At 31.8% G+C, this 17401-nt stretch overlaps 1 protein-coding gene across 2 annotated transcripts; it reads left to right on the forward strand.

Annotated features, from left to right (window-relative positions):
• Positions 1 to 452: 452 nt before the first annotated feature.
• LOC118031002 (protein ROOT HAIR DEFECTIVE 3) lies at positions 453 to 10572 on the forward strand. Of its 2 annotated transcripts, none has more exons than XM_035035285.2 (23): positions 453 to 615; positions 1637 to 1786; positions 2223 to 2289; positions 2402 to 2504; positions 3164 to 3234; positions 3339 to 3402; positions 3493 to 3558; positions 3647 to 3694; positions 3771 to 3833; positions 3946 to 4002; positions 4199 to 4357; positions 4541 to 4609; positions 4729 to 4820; positions 5494 to 5572; positions 6529 to 6694; positions 6985 to 7109; positions 7448 to 7710; positions 7798 to 7894; positions 7985 to 8149; positions 8743 to 8847; positions 9483 to 9577; positions 9669 to 9765; positions 9956 to 10572. In XM_035035285.2, exons 1-23 carry the CDS (start codon positions 612 to 614, stop codon positions 10184 to 10186), a joined length of 2436 nt encoding a protein of 811 aa, XP_034891176.1. In that variant the 5' UTR covers positions 453 to 611; the 3' UTR covers positions 10187 to 10572. The 2 variants fall into 2 exon arrangements, with proteins under 2 accessions (XP_034891176.1, XP_073264174.1); XM_073408073.1 differs by lacking the exon at positions 453 to 615 and adding an exon at positions 711 to 1540.
• Positions 10573 to 17401: the final 6829 nt, after the last annotated feature.

Below are 17401 nucleotides of genomic sequence, written 5' to 3' on the forward strand. Positions count from 1 at the left end.
GTTTTAGATTTGTAAAACCAAAACCGAACCAAACCGGTCGGTTTTTTAATTTTAATCGGTTTAATCAATTTTTTTCACGGTTTGATTTTTTTAATTATTTTTTTTATAATTTTTTCGGTTTAATCAGGTTTTTAGTTTTTTTACTTATCCTTATTTTCTCTGACAAAAAAAGAGAAAAAATAATTGCTTTTTTTAATTCCCTTTTACAGTTTACATCCCTCTCCTTTCTACTTTTCTTTTCTTATTTTTATTTAATAAAGTAAAATAAGAAATACAAAGGGACAGGCAGTCTTTATCAAACACCCTTTTTGAACGCTCCGGTAACTTTCGTTTTTAAATGTTCAATCAAAATAGATTTGCTTTGAAAATCAACAAATTAATTTTTTTTATAATCTTAATACGTTGATTTAAAAAAATTAAAAATATATTTTAAAATATTAAAAAAACACTCTTGAAAAGCTTTTTACACCCAGGGAGCATAAAACAAGAGAAGGGAGGAAAGCTAGAGACACACACACACACATTGCTCTCTGAGATCCCTTTACCTTCTTTCCCAATCGAACAGGCATCCGTTTTTGGTGAAATTGAGCTGTCTTTTCGATCCAATTCAAATGGGTAATCCATGATCTCTCTCAATCCATTCTATCATTCTCTCTCTCTCTTTAACGTCTCCTTCAATTATTATTATTATTATTATCTACCGGATTGGTGTCTTCTCGTTCAATTTGTAACTGTTCTTTCGGTTTCTTACTTGCTTGTTGCTGTTAAATTTGTTGAATTTAGTTACCGTGCGAGCTTTTATTATTAGATGAATGAATTTGATTAACTTTTTGCGGTTTTTAAGATATCTTGTGATTGCAGATTGATAATTATCAATTTTCGGGTATTTATGGAGTTTGGATCATGATTTTACTTTGAGGCAAATGTGGATAAGAGAAGAGGATTTTGAGATCTTGATTTTTTTTTATTTGAGGATGAATTTGCAAAGAGTTTACGACTTTTGAGGACTAAATTAAATTGATTTTTTTTATTCAAATGATTTGAATTTGAATCAGAAATTGCCATGGCTCCGTTTTTCTTTTTTCCTCATACTCCCCTGTCTTCTTTTTCTTGCCGAATGAACCAAGGACTGATAAATGTTTTGAACTATGTACATGTTTGATGATGTGGTTGAAAGTGCTTTTCTTAAAAAAAAAAAAAATCAAATTGATGCTTCTTAGGTGATTTTCAATGGTTTTTGACGCCATCGTAAAACAAAAAAAATCGAAAATCACCTAAGAAAGCAATCTATTTGATGCCTTTTCAGACAATAAGTCTTTTGAAAAGCACCTCAACCGCAGTGCCAAATAGTCCCTACGTGGTTTCTAATGGGGTATAAGTATGACTTCAAGTGTGAAAACCTCAGCTTATGGCTTTAAGGATTCTCCCTTTTCAATTGTATGAAGATTCATGTATTCTATTTCTGTTATCTTTAGTTTGTATGGGAAACTTGTACAGATCGATATGGCATGGAGCTTTTGCGCCGTTAGTTGTTTTAAAGGTTATATATGCTTATGTATGTATTTACTGTAAGATATGTAATCTGTAATCTTTAATTTGTGCTCCAAAACTAATTCGTGTAACGTTTGACTTTCAGAAAAGAGCGATGGTTGCTGTTCTACTCACCTTATTGATGGAGATGGTGCGTTTAATGATACTGGATTAGAACAATTAATCAAGGAAGTGAGATTGGGGGAATGTGGATTGTCATATGCTATAGTCTCCATTATGGGCCCTCAAAGTAGTGGTATGAATCTTTTTCGTTCATTGATGAGTTTACCTTTTGTTTATTTCTCTCTGGTTGTCCTTATTTTTGTTTGGTTAAAAGATTTTCATTCCATGATCTGATTTGGCAAATCGCTTTGCACTAGAAGCTAGAACAGTATGATTTATCCTGTAAAGAAGGTAAGAGAAGGTTTTCATAAGAGAAGGTTTTTATTTTTCATTTTGAGACTCAGTGCTGCACTTTTTGGAATGTAGTCAACCTGGAATAATTAACAGCATAGCTGTTATATTTAATGCGAATTTGAATGTTGTTCTATCTAGTTTTATCATGCTGTCCCTGGTTGTAGCTCAATTCAAGTTCCACCACCTTTCCTGTTTTATTGGCTAATAATTTACACCTGTTATTAATGGCCCATGTTGCCTGAAGAGTTTTACATTGTTTTCTTTGGACTGGACAGGGAAGAGCACTTTGTTGAATCATTTGTTTGGTACCAGCTTTAGAGAGATGGATGCTTTTAAAGGAAGGCACGTTCTTGCATTGCTCTCTCCAATTTGATTATCTTTTATTGCACTTTTTCCTTGAACATGAAAAACTTTCTGGAATTGCTAAAGCCTGATAGGTTCCATTTATTTTCAGGTCTCAAACCACTAAGGGAATTTGGATGGCAAGATGTGCTGGTATTGAACCCTGTACTCTTGTAATGGATTTGGAGGGAACTGATGGAAGAGAACGTGGAGAGGTGCCTTTATTATCATTTTTGAAATAACTTCACTTGCATTTCTCCCTCCCTCCCTCTTTCCCTATAGCACCATTTAAAGTTTTCTGTAATCTTTTTATACCTTGTATAAATTGTAAATTCATTTTGTATTACACAAAGCCATGTTCTAAAACTGGTTATATTATATTACCTTCTTCGATACTCAGCTCTCCATTCCTCTGCTCTTCAGTATAGAATGAGTAAATTAATTCTAAAAAATTTGCAGTGAACTTCTGAATCCAAAAATCAGTAGAGTATGCACTTTTAACCTAAAACGTGCTTTGGCTGACAACGATACCTTTTTGGTCATGAACACATCCTTGAGCTGCCTTCTTTGAATTTTTTGAAGATTTATGCACATATGATCCCTCCAGTAGCCTACCAGAATGGTTTGTCAGTTATATTTAGGGTTGTAATTGTATTGGCTGCACTTACATATATAATTTGGAGTTGTTTGATTAAGATTTTATCGATGTAGATTTGGAAATGCTGAGCATTACATTAGTGAAATTATTTTATATCAAACCTCGTCGGATGCAAGTGAACAATCCTCTAGTCAAGGGTCAAAGAAATGGGTAGGAGGGAGACTGTCTTTTTGCTGTTTTCTTTCTCTTATCTAGTGTTCTTCTCTTCATTTTTAGGATGATACAGCATTTGAGAAACAGAGTGCCCTTTTTGCCCTTGCTGTCTCAGATATAGTATTGATTAACATGTAAGATCTCTATCTTGCACTGGACATAAATTCTTCATGTTTCTTATGATGTTTAGGTTTTCCATAATTTGTATACATAACCTTTCTAAGAAATATTTATCTAGGTGGTGTCACGATATTGGTCGTGAGCAAGCTGCAAATAAGCCTCTTTTAAAGACTGTATTTCAGGTAACCTTGCTTGTGTTGTCTGCAAACCTTCAATATGGATTTTATAAGGTTCCCAAGGTTTTTGAACTTGATGGGTTTGTTTGCTCTCAGGTCATGATGCGATTATTCAGTCCACGCAAAACAACTTTGATGTTTGTCATACGTGACAAAACAAGGGTGTGTTTCTCTCCTTCATGCTAGTAAATGTTGTGGCTTGACTGTGCTTTTAGTTGTATCCATTATGTTGATCTTTGGTTGTTTACAGACACCATTGGAGAATTTAGAACCTGTTCTAAGAGAGGACATTCAGAAGGTAAATAAAACCATGCTTTCCTTATTTACTGAATTATGGTATTGTCTTTAACCTTTTTTCTTCTATGTAACTGCAGATATGGGACTCTGTTCCCAAGCCAGAAGCTCACAAGGAAACTCGATTGAGTGAATTCTTTAATGTGAGATGTCATGCTTTTGTCTGAAGTTGTTTTTGAAATGTCCTTTTCTAGAAGGGAGAGATGTGGAACATTGATAATTGACTTTGCAATATTTCTGATAAATGATGGCCAGGTTGAAGTTGTTGCTCTTTCTAGTTATGAAGAAAAAGAAGAGCAATTCAAGGAGCAGGTAGAGAAAATATGTTTCTTGCTGTTTGTGTTGCATGCAAATTAGATGGATGTTAGTATCCAGTCATTCCATTTTAAAGTTTAAATGTATCACACTCGTTGCCTACCATCTGGATTCTAGTTTGTGATCTAAACATTGAGCTGGAACTTAGCTAGCATACCTTTGTTATTTGATGGACTTCTTCTTGTCAATGAAGGTTGCTAGTTTGAGACAGCGATTTTTCCATTCTATTGCACCTGGTGGGCTCGCGGGAGATCGTAGGGGTGTAGTTCCTGCATCAGGTTTCTCTTTCAGTGCACAGGAAATCTGGAAAGTTATCAAGGAAAATAAGGACCTTGACCTTCCTGCCCACAAGGTAATTTGGTGAATATTTATTTAGCAGAGGATTAGAGTAAGTACATGCACATTTTATTAATGCCATATGTGACCCCAATAATCCTTTCCACAAGGTAATTTCGTGAATATTTACTTAATACAGACATGGAACAAGTACATCCATATTTTGTTTATGCCATTTTCAACCCCCATATTCTTGCAGGTTATGGTTGCTACTGTACGCTGTGAAGAAATTGCCAATGAAAAATATGGTAGTTTTGTTGCAAATGAGGTATAGGCGTTTAAAGTATTCTGTCATCCTTTCTTTTCTTATTTCCACTTCTTATCTCTTGATCTTATCCTTAGTGGGAGCATTGACACTGAGAAAATATGGTTTATTATCTCTCACAGAAGTGGTGTCAAATGGAAGAGGCTGTCGAATCTGGTCCAGTCTCTGGCTTTGGAAAGAAGCTTAGTGCAATTCTAAATATTAGTTTGTCTGAGTAAGTGTTTTTCCTTGTGCAATATGTAAATTTACAGTGGCTCTGCTACTGATGTGTTCCGATGTAGGGTTAGCATACAGCTTTAGAAACTGCCTTAAGCTTTGGCAGATATGATGTAACTTGGGTGAAGAACTGAAAGCTATATCTCTATTTTTGCAAGGTGCTTATATGCCGGTGGCTTTGTGCTTAGTTCCACATGTATCATCCAACAAGAGGGTATTAGAAATTTAGAAGCATTGTTAGATTCTAATGGAATTTATTTTCATTAGAATCCTAATAAAAGTGGTGAACATGATGACTACTGCACGGGTTCATACTCTAATAAAGCTGATTAGATTATTTTTCTGGTTGATGAAGGGATGGTTGGGTTGACTTCTTGATTATAATGGATCAGATTTCATACCTTGTTATTATCTGTTGCTTTCAGAATTTCTTTTTCCCTTACCACAACAACTTGTTTTAAGCTGGCCCTTTCACTTTTTATGCGCCATGAAATAGAGTTTCTTATGATTCTAGGTAGATCTGCTTCATCTTTGGTTGCATCTTTAACTCAATTTTCTCTACTTTGTCATTATTTGGGAACCTTTTATTCAGTACTTGTTCTATGGCTTAAGATATGCTTTAAAAACCTTGTTGATTTGGTTATCATAAATAATGGCCTTTTTAATTCTAGGTATGATGCAGAAGCTATTTATTTTGACGAAGGAGTAAGATCTGCAAAGCAAAAGCAGCTTGAGGAAAAATTGCTCCAAGTAATCAGTCTCTCAAGAGTTTTTTCTTTTAAAATTTTATGGTAGTTGTTTTGATTGATGAAAAACTGAGATATTGCCATAAAGTTGAGAACTTAGGATATTGAAGTACAGTCAATGCCTGTCCATTTGGAACTAAAAGCATGTCAATATTTAGGCTACTAATTCTTTTGATTTGTGTATAAACTATTAACATGATCATTTTGCAGTCCAGAAAAGTGGCCACCAATAGTCACATTAATATGGAATTAGAATCAAACTAATTTATGTTAATACTCAGTTAATTTGAGTTGTATATTAGAATGTATGGACAGCCTTGAATGCATAAGCATGTGACTGCATAGGGATCAACAGAGGTGGCTGGATGAGTTCTTATGGCTTGATATCAAACCTTTTATATGATTGCTCTCTTATTACATCAAAGCATGCAACCCAAAAACTCAAGCTAGTTCGCAGAGAGGCTTGTGTATCATGTCAAGTTATTATTTATGGCAGCGAGAATTGTTTGCCCATAAGAAGATTAGATGTATGAAATACAAAGTATGATCTATAAGTGATTGGTAAGAAGGTGGAAATGCACCTGATTGAGGATAGGTTGAGGGAGTGCATTTTGAGATGGTCTGGTCATGCATAGATCTACGGATGCATTGGTGTAGAACATTGATTGACTGTGTGTCCTTGGAGTAAAGAAGGGGTGGGATGGAAATGTGGGCTGAAATGGTGAAAGAAGATATAGTATTAAAATATATTAAAGCATGTTTGTGCTCATAACATAATGGATATTAGTTTCCTTATTGGCCACTCTATTCATGTGCTCTGAGGATTGTTGTATTTGCAGAGTGCTGTTTTTGGATTTCTATCTTCTGCAGCTTATTTGTAACAGTTTCAACTGTTTTCTTGTGTTTGATATTAAATTTATGAATAATTAATCTGGTTAGCTGTCTTCTTGTGCTTTGTAGCTTGTCCAACCAGCACATCAATCCATGTTGGGTCATATAAGGTCTGGAACCCTTGAAAAATTCAAGGAAGCATTTGATAAAGCTTTGAATGCAGGAGAAGGGTTCTCTTTGGCTGCTCAAACTTGCACTCAGTCTTACATGGCTCAATTTGATGAATGGTGTGCAGGTATGATTACATGATTTAAATACATTTTGCCATTTCATTATTAGCTTTGATGATGTAGAAAAACACGGCTTAGAAAACAAAGCTGTCAAACAAGTGGAAAGAAACTTTATCACACTTTATTCTTAGGGGAAAATAATTTCGAATTGCTGTTGCATGATTAAAAGCACAAGGGTAATATGAGCAGCCTTTTGTTTAATCAGCTATGTAATTAATATGAGAGCATTGAAAAACTAGCTATACTGTCTGGGCTCAATAAAGTATATCTTCTCTTTGGAATACTATAATCACAGATGCTGTCATTGAACAAGCAAACTGGGACACATCTAAAGTGCGGGATAAGCTACGTCGTGATATAGATGCACATGTTGCTTCTGTCCATGCTGCCAAACTCTCTGAACTCACTTCGTCATTTGAGGTACAATTTTTCTATGATTATCCTTTCTTGCTTCTGTGTGTGCCAGCTTCATTTTCTAATTGTCTTCAAGTGAAGATAAGTTAAAACTAATATGGAAAAATGCTCAAGGAATATGGTTGTGCTTGAAGTTTAGTCTTTGCAGGTCAACAATTAAAATGATTGTCGTATTGTTTCACGCATTCTGGATTTTATATGTTGTGAAATCTTGTTAGACACCGATATCTTATCAATAATAAAGTTGGGTGTGGTGAATGACAATGGTCACATGGTTTGGACTTGCTCACAAAAGAAACTCAATGTCTATATATGTGTGCTAAACCAATTTTCTTGGCCTGCAGGCAAAACTAAATGCGGCATTATCAGGGCCTGTTGAAGCTCTTTTAGATGGAGCTAATAGTGAGACATGGTCAGCCATAAAGAAACTTCTGCTGCGTGAGACAGAATCAGCTGTTGCTGGGTTCTGTAATGCAATCTTTGGTTTTGACATGGATGAACAATCTAAGGACAAATTAATTGCAAGTCTGGAGAATTATGGAAGAGGTGTCGTTGAGGCAAAAGCAAGAGAAGAATCTGGAAGGGTCCTCATCCGTATGAAAGACAGGTAACAACCCATTGCAATTTTTCAACTAAGTTATTTGTTTTGTTTCATATCCATCTTATGGAGAGTGAATGTAAACTTTGCATGCAGGTTTTCAATGTTGTTCAGCCATGACTCTGATTCAATGCCACGAATTTGGACTGGAAAGGAAGACATTCGAGCAATTACCAAAACTGCTCGCTCTGCAGTATGATCAATACATATTTCAACAAATGTTGATTCTCAAGTTTTGTTTTGAAATGGATCTGAACTAATTTCATTTGTTAAACTTTGCCAGTCTTTGAAGTTGTTATCTGTAATGGCTGCAATCCGTCTGGATGATGATGTGGACAATATTGAGACTACATTATCATCTGCTTTGATGGATGCAAAGAACAATGCTGCTGTTAAAGACAGAAGTATCATACCATTTGACCCACTGGCCTCAAACTCTTGGGAAAAGGTGACCTTTTCTTATTGCTGAGCTTTTTCCTGGTGTTTATGTTAACATATCTTCAAATTTGCTTGTTATTTTCGTAGAAAGAGTATGTAATCAATAATTCAAGAAATGAATTTTGTGGATCTTATACTAGATCATTTTTCTAGGATCTCAAAAACTCCTGGAAGTTTTTAAGTTTATTTGCAACTCTTGTGAACTTTTTTATATCAGTTTACAGATGACATTTGCATGAATGAGGTCTGCCATTCTAAGTTAAGTGTTTGATCAATGAATCTCTTTAATTCTGCATTTCAAGAAGATGGTGGTGGAACTTGTGATAGTGGATCCCATAGATAGTGCACACATAGGCCTGTTGCTATGAATGGGTCTGTCATGCTGGTGCAGATGCTATATGTCACATCTCTACAAATGCATTTCTCTTTGATAAATTAATTGGGAATTGCCTGTTGGATATTGTAAGTACATACTGGCACCGTAGTATCGAGTGATCATAACTTAAGACCTCTCCCTTGATTTTGCATTCACTGATACCATTGGACTCTTCTATACTTACCACAAAGCACCTTTTATACTTGGAACTGGTTTTGCTACTGCAGATTCCATCCACAAGGACATTGATCACACCTGTCCAGTGCAAATCTTTGTGGAGGCAATTCAAGACAGAGACAGAGTACACTGTTACCCAGGCCATTTCTGCACAGGTATGGTATCCTTGCATATCATTAGGTTTGCAAATTTATTTTATGTTTGCACAGTTGTCTCTAGATTATGATTGTCAACATAGATATGGAACATAATGTACAACTTTATTGCATTTTCATGTTGCTAAGCTGTGCCTGGGATAAGGCATGTCCAAAGAAATAAAACTTGAGAACCTAGTCCTGATTGGTTGGTTGCATGAAATGCTGTACATTTAGTGATGATATCTGGTTCTTGAGAGTGCAGATTATCAAGTTTGTATAAGATGACAACATTTTACAGGATGTGGCAGATGCAGTGGCACAAAAATATGACTAGGCTTCATCTCACGTTCTTAGATAACTGTATGAATATCACTATTAAAGTTTTGCCACCATATTGAGCAATTTAATGGCTTTACATTTGGTGTTGCAGTCAAAACCCTTATGCTGTGGAATTGAGTGTTTTTTGTGCTGTAAATGTTATATTGCTAATTCTTGGAATTTGATTATTGTGCTATTATAGTTGAGATAAATGGGTAAATGCCTATATCAAATATCCGCTGTTTCTGGTAGTTTACACGCGCTTGCGCGCACACTCATCTACACGCATCTGTGTGTGGATGCTTTGTTAATCTATTCACCTTTTCAATTTTCAGGAAGCCCACAAACGTAATAACAACTGGTTACCACCCCCATGGGCAATCGTTGCCTTGCTTGTGTTAGGATTTAATGAGTTTATGACACTTTTGAGGTAACATGGTTGTGGAATTAGATATTTTTGGTGACAGATTATATCCCTTGTTTGCTGATATTATTTATTTTGGCATTCTTTACTGTTGCAGAAATCCTTTGTATTTGGGTGTCATCTTTGTAGGTTTTCTACTCGTTAAAGCCCTATGGGTGCAGTTAGACATTTCAGGCGAATTCCGCAATGGTGCTGTAAGTGCCAAACCGCAATCTCATAGTTTGGTTCTGATTTTCCACGCATGTCTTGCTTTTGACAAGCTCCTTTTACCCTTGAAACTATCCCACCAAACTCTCCATACTGACTTTTAAAAGTTTTGCACTTGTTCAAATTACTCGTTGAGTATGTTTTCTAAGCACTCCCTCCCTGTCTGCATGTTCACAGCTTCCCGGGCTTCTTTCCTTATCTTCAAAGTTCGTTCCCACTATCATGAATCTTCTCAAAAGACTAGCAGAAGAGGGGCAGAAACCTGCGACTGCAGATCCTCAGAGAAATGCAACAAAAAGTTTTCAGAATGGATCGAGCTCTTTTAGCGATTCCTCATCAAGCGCTTCCTCTGGTGTTACGTCACCAAAACAAGAGACCGAGTACTCGAACACCTTGAAAGATGACTAGGTGGTGGGAACAGCTCTTATTGGAAAATCATTTTAGTTTCTCTGTTTAAAGATGCCATCATTCTGCTCGCATTATGGTGGGTTGCATGTGTATGGTCCACGATTTTGAACTCTTGCAAGCATGTGAGAAGAACAGATTTTGAAGGCATTAATTTTTGTGTAAGTGCCGCATACAGAGGGTGCTGGTTTATTGTGAGAAAGCCCCCATTGAATAGTTCTTCATGTATCAACCCTAGGTGTTCCTTTTGTTTGCTTATTTTTCGGGGACAACCTACATCTTATCTAAACATTGGTCGTGGTTGATTCTACTGGCTCGTATTCTATCTTGTCTTTGTGAGAATTGTGACGCTGTTTCTGTTTGGCTTGTATCCTAGGGCTTTTATTTTATTTCTTGGTTGTCAAAGGGGTTAATAATATATCAATGGCGGATGCAGGGCATGAAGTTTGGAGAGGCAGGATGTGATAATATATATTAATTGCTTCCTTAATTTCTGTTCCTTATCGGCTCAAAGACAGCCGGCAATATTGTTTATTATTATTATTATTATTATTATTATTATTTGCACTCGTTTTTGGATGATCAAGACAGACATGTTCATGCATGGAGACTGGTTCCCGTTAGCGGCAAGCAGACTGTCCTACGAATGTGAATTCAATAAATCTCACCAGTCAGTGGGTTACAATGATTGTGACATGCAGACCAATAAGGGCATGAATCTCATTTAAGAAAATAATCACAAGAAATTTATTAATGGTGGTTCACCTAAACTAAAAAATAAAAAAGAATAAGAACTAAATTTTACATAAAATAAAATAAACTAAGATAATGAAGATTGTAATTTCACCTAATTTTTTTTTGGAAAATTACAAAAAGAAAGTGAAGCACCATAAACTTTTTCAATTCTTTTAGTATAATTGAAGAATGAATTTTGAAGAAGAAAAAAAGAAAAGTAGAATAAAAAAAAAGGTTTGAGACTTTTTTTTTAAAAAAATTGAGGTGTTGTTTATCTGAATAATAAAGCATCATAAACTTGCTTAATTCTTTTAGTAGAGAGAATAATAACTTAATAAAATTAATTTTTGATTTTAGAAGTTATTTTTTACAATAATTTATGATAAAAATAAGTTAAGTTAGCGATGTATTTAGCGAAAATTTACTCGAAACAACTTTATGGGTGAAGGAAAATAGTATAAGTTAAAAGACCAATAATTTTAATTTGATTTCGTAATATGTTTTTTTTTTTTTAAAGTTAAAAGTTAATTTTAATCAAATATATTTATGATTGTGCTATGAGCAAAAGTTAAAAAGCAATTGAAATCAATTTTCAAAATCATGTCATTGTAACCTTTATCATCATGAGTAAGAGTTTATTTGAGAAGATTTATAAAAAAATAACTTTTGAATTGAGTCATAATCTAAAATTAAAGTTGTTTTTCATAAATAATTTATAATAAAATTAAGTTAAATGAGTTTAAATTAGAATTATTTGTGGTAAAGATAAAAATAACCTTTTCAAAAGAAATAATGTAATATAATTATATTATAAAGGTCTTGTCATTTCACTATGAAATACCAAGGCCTTTTTCGCTTTGATTCTTAATATTTTTTTAGAACTTTCTTGTTTTAAAAAAAACCTATTCAAATTTATTTTTATTTTTGGTTTTTTTTTTCAATTTCATCGTTCGATATTTAATTTACTAGATATTAAATTTTATAATTTATTTTAATTTGTTTTCTATGAGGTTATCACGATCTCATTACTTGAGTTGCGATTTGTGGGTTAGCTATGTTGTATTGAGTTTATTTTTTTGATCTTTTTTTAATTGAGTATTTTTTTTCAATTTTATCCTTTAATATTTGATTTATTAGGAATTGAACTTTATAATTTTTTTATTTGCTTTCTATAGAGTTTTCTCGGTCTCTTGACCCGGGTTTGGCAGGTTAACCTGGGTTGACTCGAAGTATTTCTATCATTTTTATTTGATTTCTTTTTTAACCTAATTCTTCAACATTGGTTTGATTGTGAATTGTGTTTTATAATTTTTTATTTTTATTTTTTTTCTATGGAGTTATTACAGTTTTATAACTCATGTCACAAGTTAGGCAAATTGACTCAAGTTTTTTTGTTTTTTTTAGTTGATTTTTTTTTTAAATTTTATCAGTATTTGGTTAATTGAGAATTAGATTTTATAATTTATTTTGGTTCGTGTTTTATGAGTTTATCTTGATCTTATTACTCGAGTCACGGGTTTGGTCAGTTGGCTTAGATGGTTTTTTGTGTCCTTTTTTAATTGATTTTTTTTTTTAATTTTATCTTTCAACATTGGATTGATTGGGAATTGAGCTTCATAATTTATTTTCATTTGCTTTTTATGAGGTTATCCTGATCTCATAACCTAGGTTCAGTAGATTAAAGCGGGTTGGCTTAACTCAATTTTTAGTTGAGTTTTATTTTTAATTTTATCTTTCAACATTATGTTGCTTGAGAATTGGATTTAATAATTTCTTCTTTTTTTTTTTTTTTTTTTTTTTCTATAGGGTTATCGGGGTCTAATGCTCTAGGTAGAGGATTTGACAAGTTAACCCGATTGATCTAATATGTTGCCGTTTCTATATATATTTTTTAAAAATATTATCTTGATTTTTTTAGTCAAACTATATTTTTATTAGTTGTTTGGGTTGTCTTTGGATTTGTCAAGTCGACCAAATCATTTTAGGTCAATTCCTATATAGTTTATTTTTTTTTCCTGCTAAAAAACACGTTAACAACATATGAATATTTTTTTAAGTAAAAACAAATTGATATAATCTCAACATAGAATAAAAAATGATCCAGAAAGAAATACCAAAACATAATGGTTCTTACTATTTCTTTCATGGTGGGGCAAGACTTAGTTGCACTGTGGACCGCTACAATATAGTTAAGTCAACCCCTCTTTTTTTAAGTCCTTGAAAAACTATTTGAATTCCATAACTTTAACTTTCTTTTTCAATTTTATCTTTCCACATTATATTGACAATTTTGAACCTAATAATGTTTTTCATTTTGGGTGCTATAACATGTTTTCTAATGTCAAAAAATGTTCGGCATGCATTAAATTGATGCTCAATTTTGCAAAATAGAATTTATTTTTATCAATTAAAACAATTAAACCAATAATGACTGAATTTAATATTGAAAAACAACCCCTTTTCCTTTTTCTTTTTTTTACTATTCATAGGATGCAAACAATACATTTTAGTTCTAAAAGTTTTTACTTTTTGTCTTTTGGTCCCTTTGTTTTGAGGGTTTATGATTCAGTCCTAAACTTTAATTTTTAAAAATATTTAAATCCTTAAAATTTGAGGGGAAATAAAGAGTTGTTGAAAATTAAAAAAGAAAAAAGAAAATGGTTAGGTAGCCACATTTCAATAACCAAGAAAGTCGATCTTGGTATCAATATGTTCTTTATGAAGAGAGAAGTAAAATGAATGTTGTGTTTATCTTTGTGAAAAGTAAACCAAGGCAAGCCAAGTTAATTTTTATTAGTTTAGATTTTGATTTATTAGGGTGATCATAGGCTTTTTTTGGTGTTTGAAATGAGTGTGGTTTTTTTTTTTTTTTTTTTTTTTTTTTTTTTTTTTAAGTTTTAGGATGTTTTCGAGTACCATATGTGTGTGTGTGTGAAGAATTATGGTCATTGGCTGTTGAAAGGAAAACAAAAGCACGTGAGCTTCGGTTGCTCACTTGGTTTTTTTTTTTTTCCTTAGGCATCTAGCCTTTTCTTAGAAATCCTTTTATTCTTTCTTTTTGACTTTTAGATTTTTAACAAAGAAATATTTTTTAAATATATTTATTAAATAATATTTAAGCAATTATCTAGCTATGCCATTGTTTTTAAGAAGATTAGGCCTTTTATGATGATATTATCAATTTCTTTGTGAATGATTACTTGTTAACCTAATATGTAGAATTTTAAAATAATTTGGTCATTAATATTGAATTGAAATAAAATAAATAGCTTTATTTTTATGTTTTGCCATTAGTTTTTTTTAATTTATTGTTTTTAATTTTTTTTTCATAAAGGTATGTAAAAAGTAATGGATTCATGATTTTTTATTGTATTTTTTAATTAAAACTTGATTTCTCGATCATAATAAATTTTACATAAAAACAATAATTCTCATAAAAATACATGTTTTTGTTGAAATAAAAAAGAAATGCATGAAAAATAAAATTAGGTTTTTGATTAAAAATATATATATTTTTATTTTTTAGTGTGAACCATTATAATTTTTTTGAATATATATTTTTTATAATTGTTGTTGCATTTTATTCAATAAACTATGCACTAATTTCAAAACAAAAAAACATTACATGAATTAATAAAAACAAAATTTTGATAAAAAAAAATATTTATCCTCTATATTTTATTCATTGCATTACATGCCAATATCTATTTTTATTATCATATATTCTTCTTCTTCTTCTTTTTTTAAATTCCTAGCAATATTAAAGGACTGTATAAGAGATAAATCAAATTATGAACGACACTAGTTAAAATAATGAAAGAGAAGACTAGGAATGTTATAAGCACCATGATTTAAAAAATGAATACAAATTTGAATGTGGATCACATTGTATTTTATTTTATATTTAAAAACAAAATTTGACTATCTAATTATGGACAATAAATTAAGGTGAATTTGATAGACATCACCTCGATCTGGATGGTTTGATATTTTAAGGATAAAACTAGAGGGTTAGGACCTTGCAAGGCTTATATATATATATATATATATATATATTATGTGTGTGTGTGTGTGTGTGTGTGTGTGTGTGTGTGTGTAACCTAGCTTAAAAATATATATTATTAAAAAAATAATTGTTAAATAAAAAAACAAAAAAACTAGTGACACGATCAAAAGATTAATGTCTTATCCAAAGTGCAGGATTGTCGAAGTAATAAATAATATAGCAAGACTGGGGTCGAAGCACAGAGAGGTGAACTATATAAAATTATAAATTATAAATAAAAAAGAGTTGAAGAGAACTTTTGAGATGTGATGTTGATGTGAGTATTAATCAATGATAAAAGCAATTGTCAATATTAGATCCACTAATAGTATTAGAAATAAATATAGTATAAACTCTTTTTATTAATCAATTGAAAACCATACACAAAGCAGGTTCCAATCGGATGATTTATCCTTAATAGTTCATTATAACTTTTTAACATGATCATATTAATTATCTTATTTTAGTAACATCATACTTTTAAATATTGTTAGGAATTCCTGATGTTAACAACAAATCAAGTTCCTTTCATAACACATGTGTCGGTTATACCATACAGTAGGTCATGAAAGTGCCAAGTATTTGTTGTATCAAGGGTTGTACAACACAAATTTAGATTAATCATTTAACAAGCAAGGTATTAAGAATTAGTAAGATAAAAAGATAAGACATATTAATAACAAACTTTCTTGGATATAAACATTGAAGTCCATATTGAGTTTATACCATACCGATTCTAACACCATTAGTGAAACCTTTTTACATTGATATAATAAATTTAGGTAAGCATTGTAAAGAAGAGAAACATAAATAAACTAGATAAGAACATGGTTATGATGAAAAGTATAAATAAGAGATTAATAAAATCAAAACTTAAACATTACAAAAATACAAAGAAAGAAAGCAAGAACTATTGATTTGATGACTAATTATTAAGTGGGTGGCCACCTTTTGACTTGGCAACAACCATTATCTTCTTGTCTGAACAAAATGTCATTGCTAACATCAAAATTTGAACAGATAGTCTTTATGAAAGTTTTTAGAATTTATCTAAGCTTTCCAACAAAACAAGAATGAGCTCATTTGGACTTCTAAAACTCGATACATTAATTTAGGGTCATATTAACCTTTGATGTTTGAAAATTTATTGACTGGTAAAAAACACCCTTGTCAATTTCAATCTTATTGGTTCAAAAGTTTTTCCTGTCTTGAATATTTGAATAAAAATGTTGCATTTTATTTTTCGTGTTTTTTATTAAACCAACAGGAAAGCCAAGATAAAAACACATTTATTGTTAAAGAATTTAGTTGTTGAAAGAAAGTTAATGATGAGGAACAATGTGCTTTTTTTTTTTTACTCATATGGGAAATGTTCAAATTCAGTTCATAAATTTGTTGTCGGATGCTTGAAAAATTTTAAAAATCAATCATATTATATTGAGAAAGTAGTTGAGAGGCAAACTTCTTAAGAAATTATAAATAATTAATTGTGTATTATCGCTTTAATAGATATTGTTTATTGGCTCATATTTCAAACATGTCCATTTAGAGGCCATGATGAACAACCATAAAAAAAAAAAAAAATTAGGGTAGTTTTCTTGAAATAATAGAACTCTTAACCATCATACAATGAACAAATAGGTGTTTTTATTTTAGATAATGATCCACAAAATGCTAAATACACATCACATTAAATTTAAAAGGAAAATTTTCTTGTCTTTACTAGAAATGTTTAGTTTTCAATTCGTCATAAAATTGATGATGCAGAATTTTCTTTGATTGTTCATAAAGCTTGAGATGAGTCGAGAAAAGAGCAAATGACATTTATGATTAGGTTTGTTGATGAAAAGAGATTTATATAAGAAGGTTTTTTTTTTTTTTTTTTTGGGATATAGTGCATGTTAAAGATACAACCACTTTAACTCTTAAGGAAGATATTTCCTCTATTTTATCTCATTATAATCTTGATATTCAAAATATTAGAGGTCAAGGGTATGACGATATTAGCAATGTGTGTAGAGAGTGGAATGACTTGCAAGCTTATTCATTAAATACTGCCCTTATGCATATTACATGCATTGTTTAGCCCATCAATTACAATTGGCTCTAATTGTTGCAGCTATAGAAATATCTGATGTTCACACTTTTTTTCAGAATTTGATTTTTATTATCAACATTGTTAGTGTTTCTTGAAAGCGTAATGATGAATTTTAAGCTTTTCAAGCAACTCAAATTGAACATTTAATTGTTATTGGTGAGATGAAATAGGTAAAGGAGCTAGTCAAATAAGTAATTTGCAAAAACCTGAAGATAGTAGATGGAGTTCACACTTCAGATGAATTTACTTATTCTCAACATGGTGATGCAGTTTTTGCAATTAAGTTGCTAATGTCATTTGAGTTTTTAATATGGGGGTGATCTCACTGTAAACAAAAAAT

This window comes from Populus alba, chromosome 3 (genome assembly GCF_005239225.2).
Source record: "Populus alba chromosome 3, ASM523922v2, whole genome shotgun sequence".
Lineage (NCBI taxonomy): Eukaryota > Viridiplantae > Streptophyta > Magnoliopsida > Malpighiales > Salicaceae > Populus > Populus alba.

Bases quoted from the DNA above. Each gene is read 5' to 3' on its own strand.
- LOC118031002 (XM_073408073.1), top strand. From the start codon at position 1,450: ATGTATTCTATTTCTGTTATCTTTAGTTTGTATGGGAAACTTGTACAG. The intron at 2,505-3,163 runs GTGCCTTTATTA...CTTCATTTTTAG, and splicing joins ATGGAAGAGAACGTGGAGAG to GATGATACAGCATTTGAGAA. The intron at 4,358-4,540 runs GTAATTTGGTGA...ATATTCTTGCAG, and splicing joins TTGACCTTCCTGCCCACAAG to GTTATGGTTGCTACTGTACG.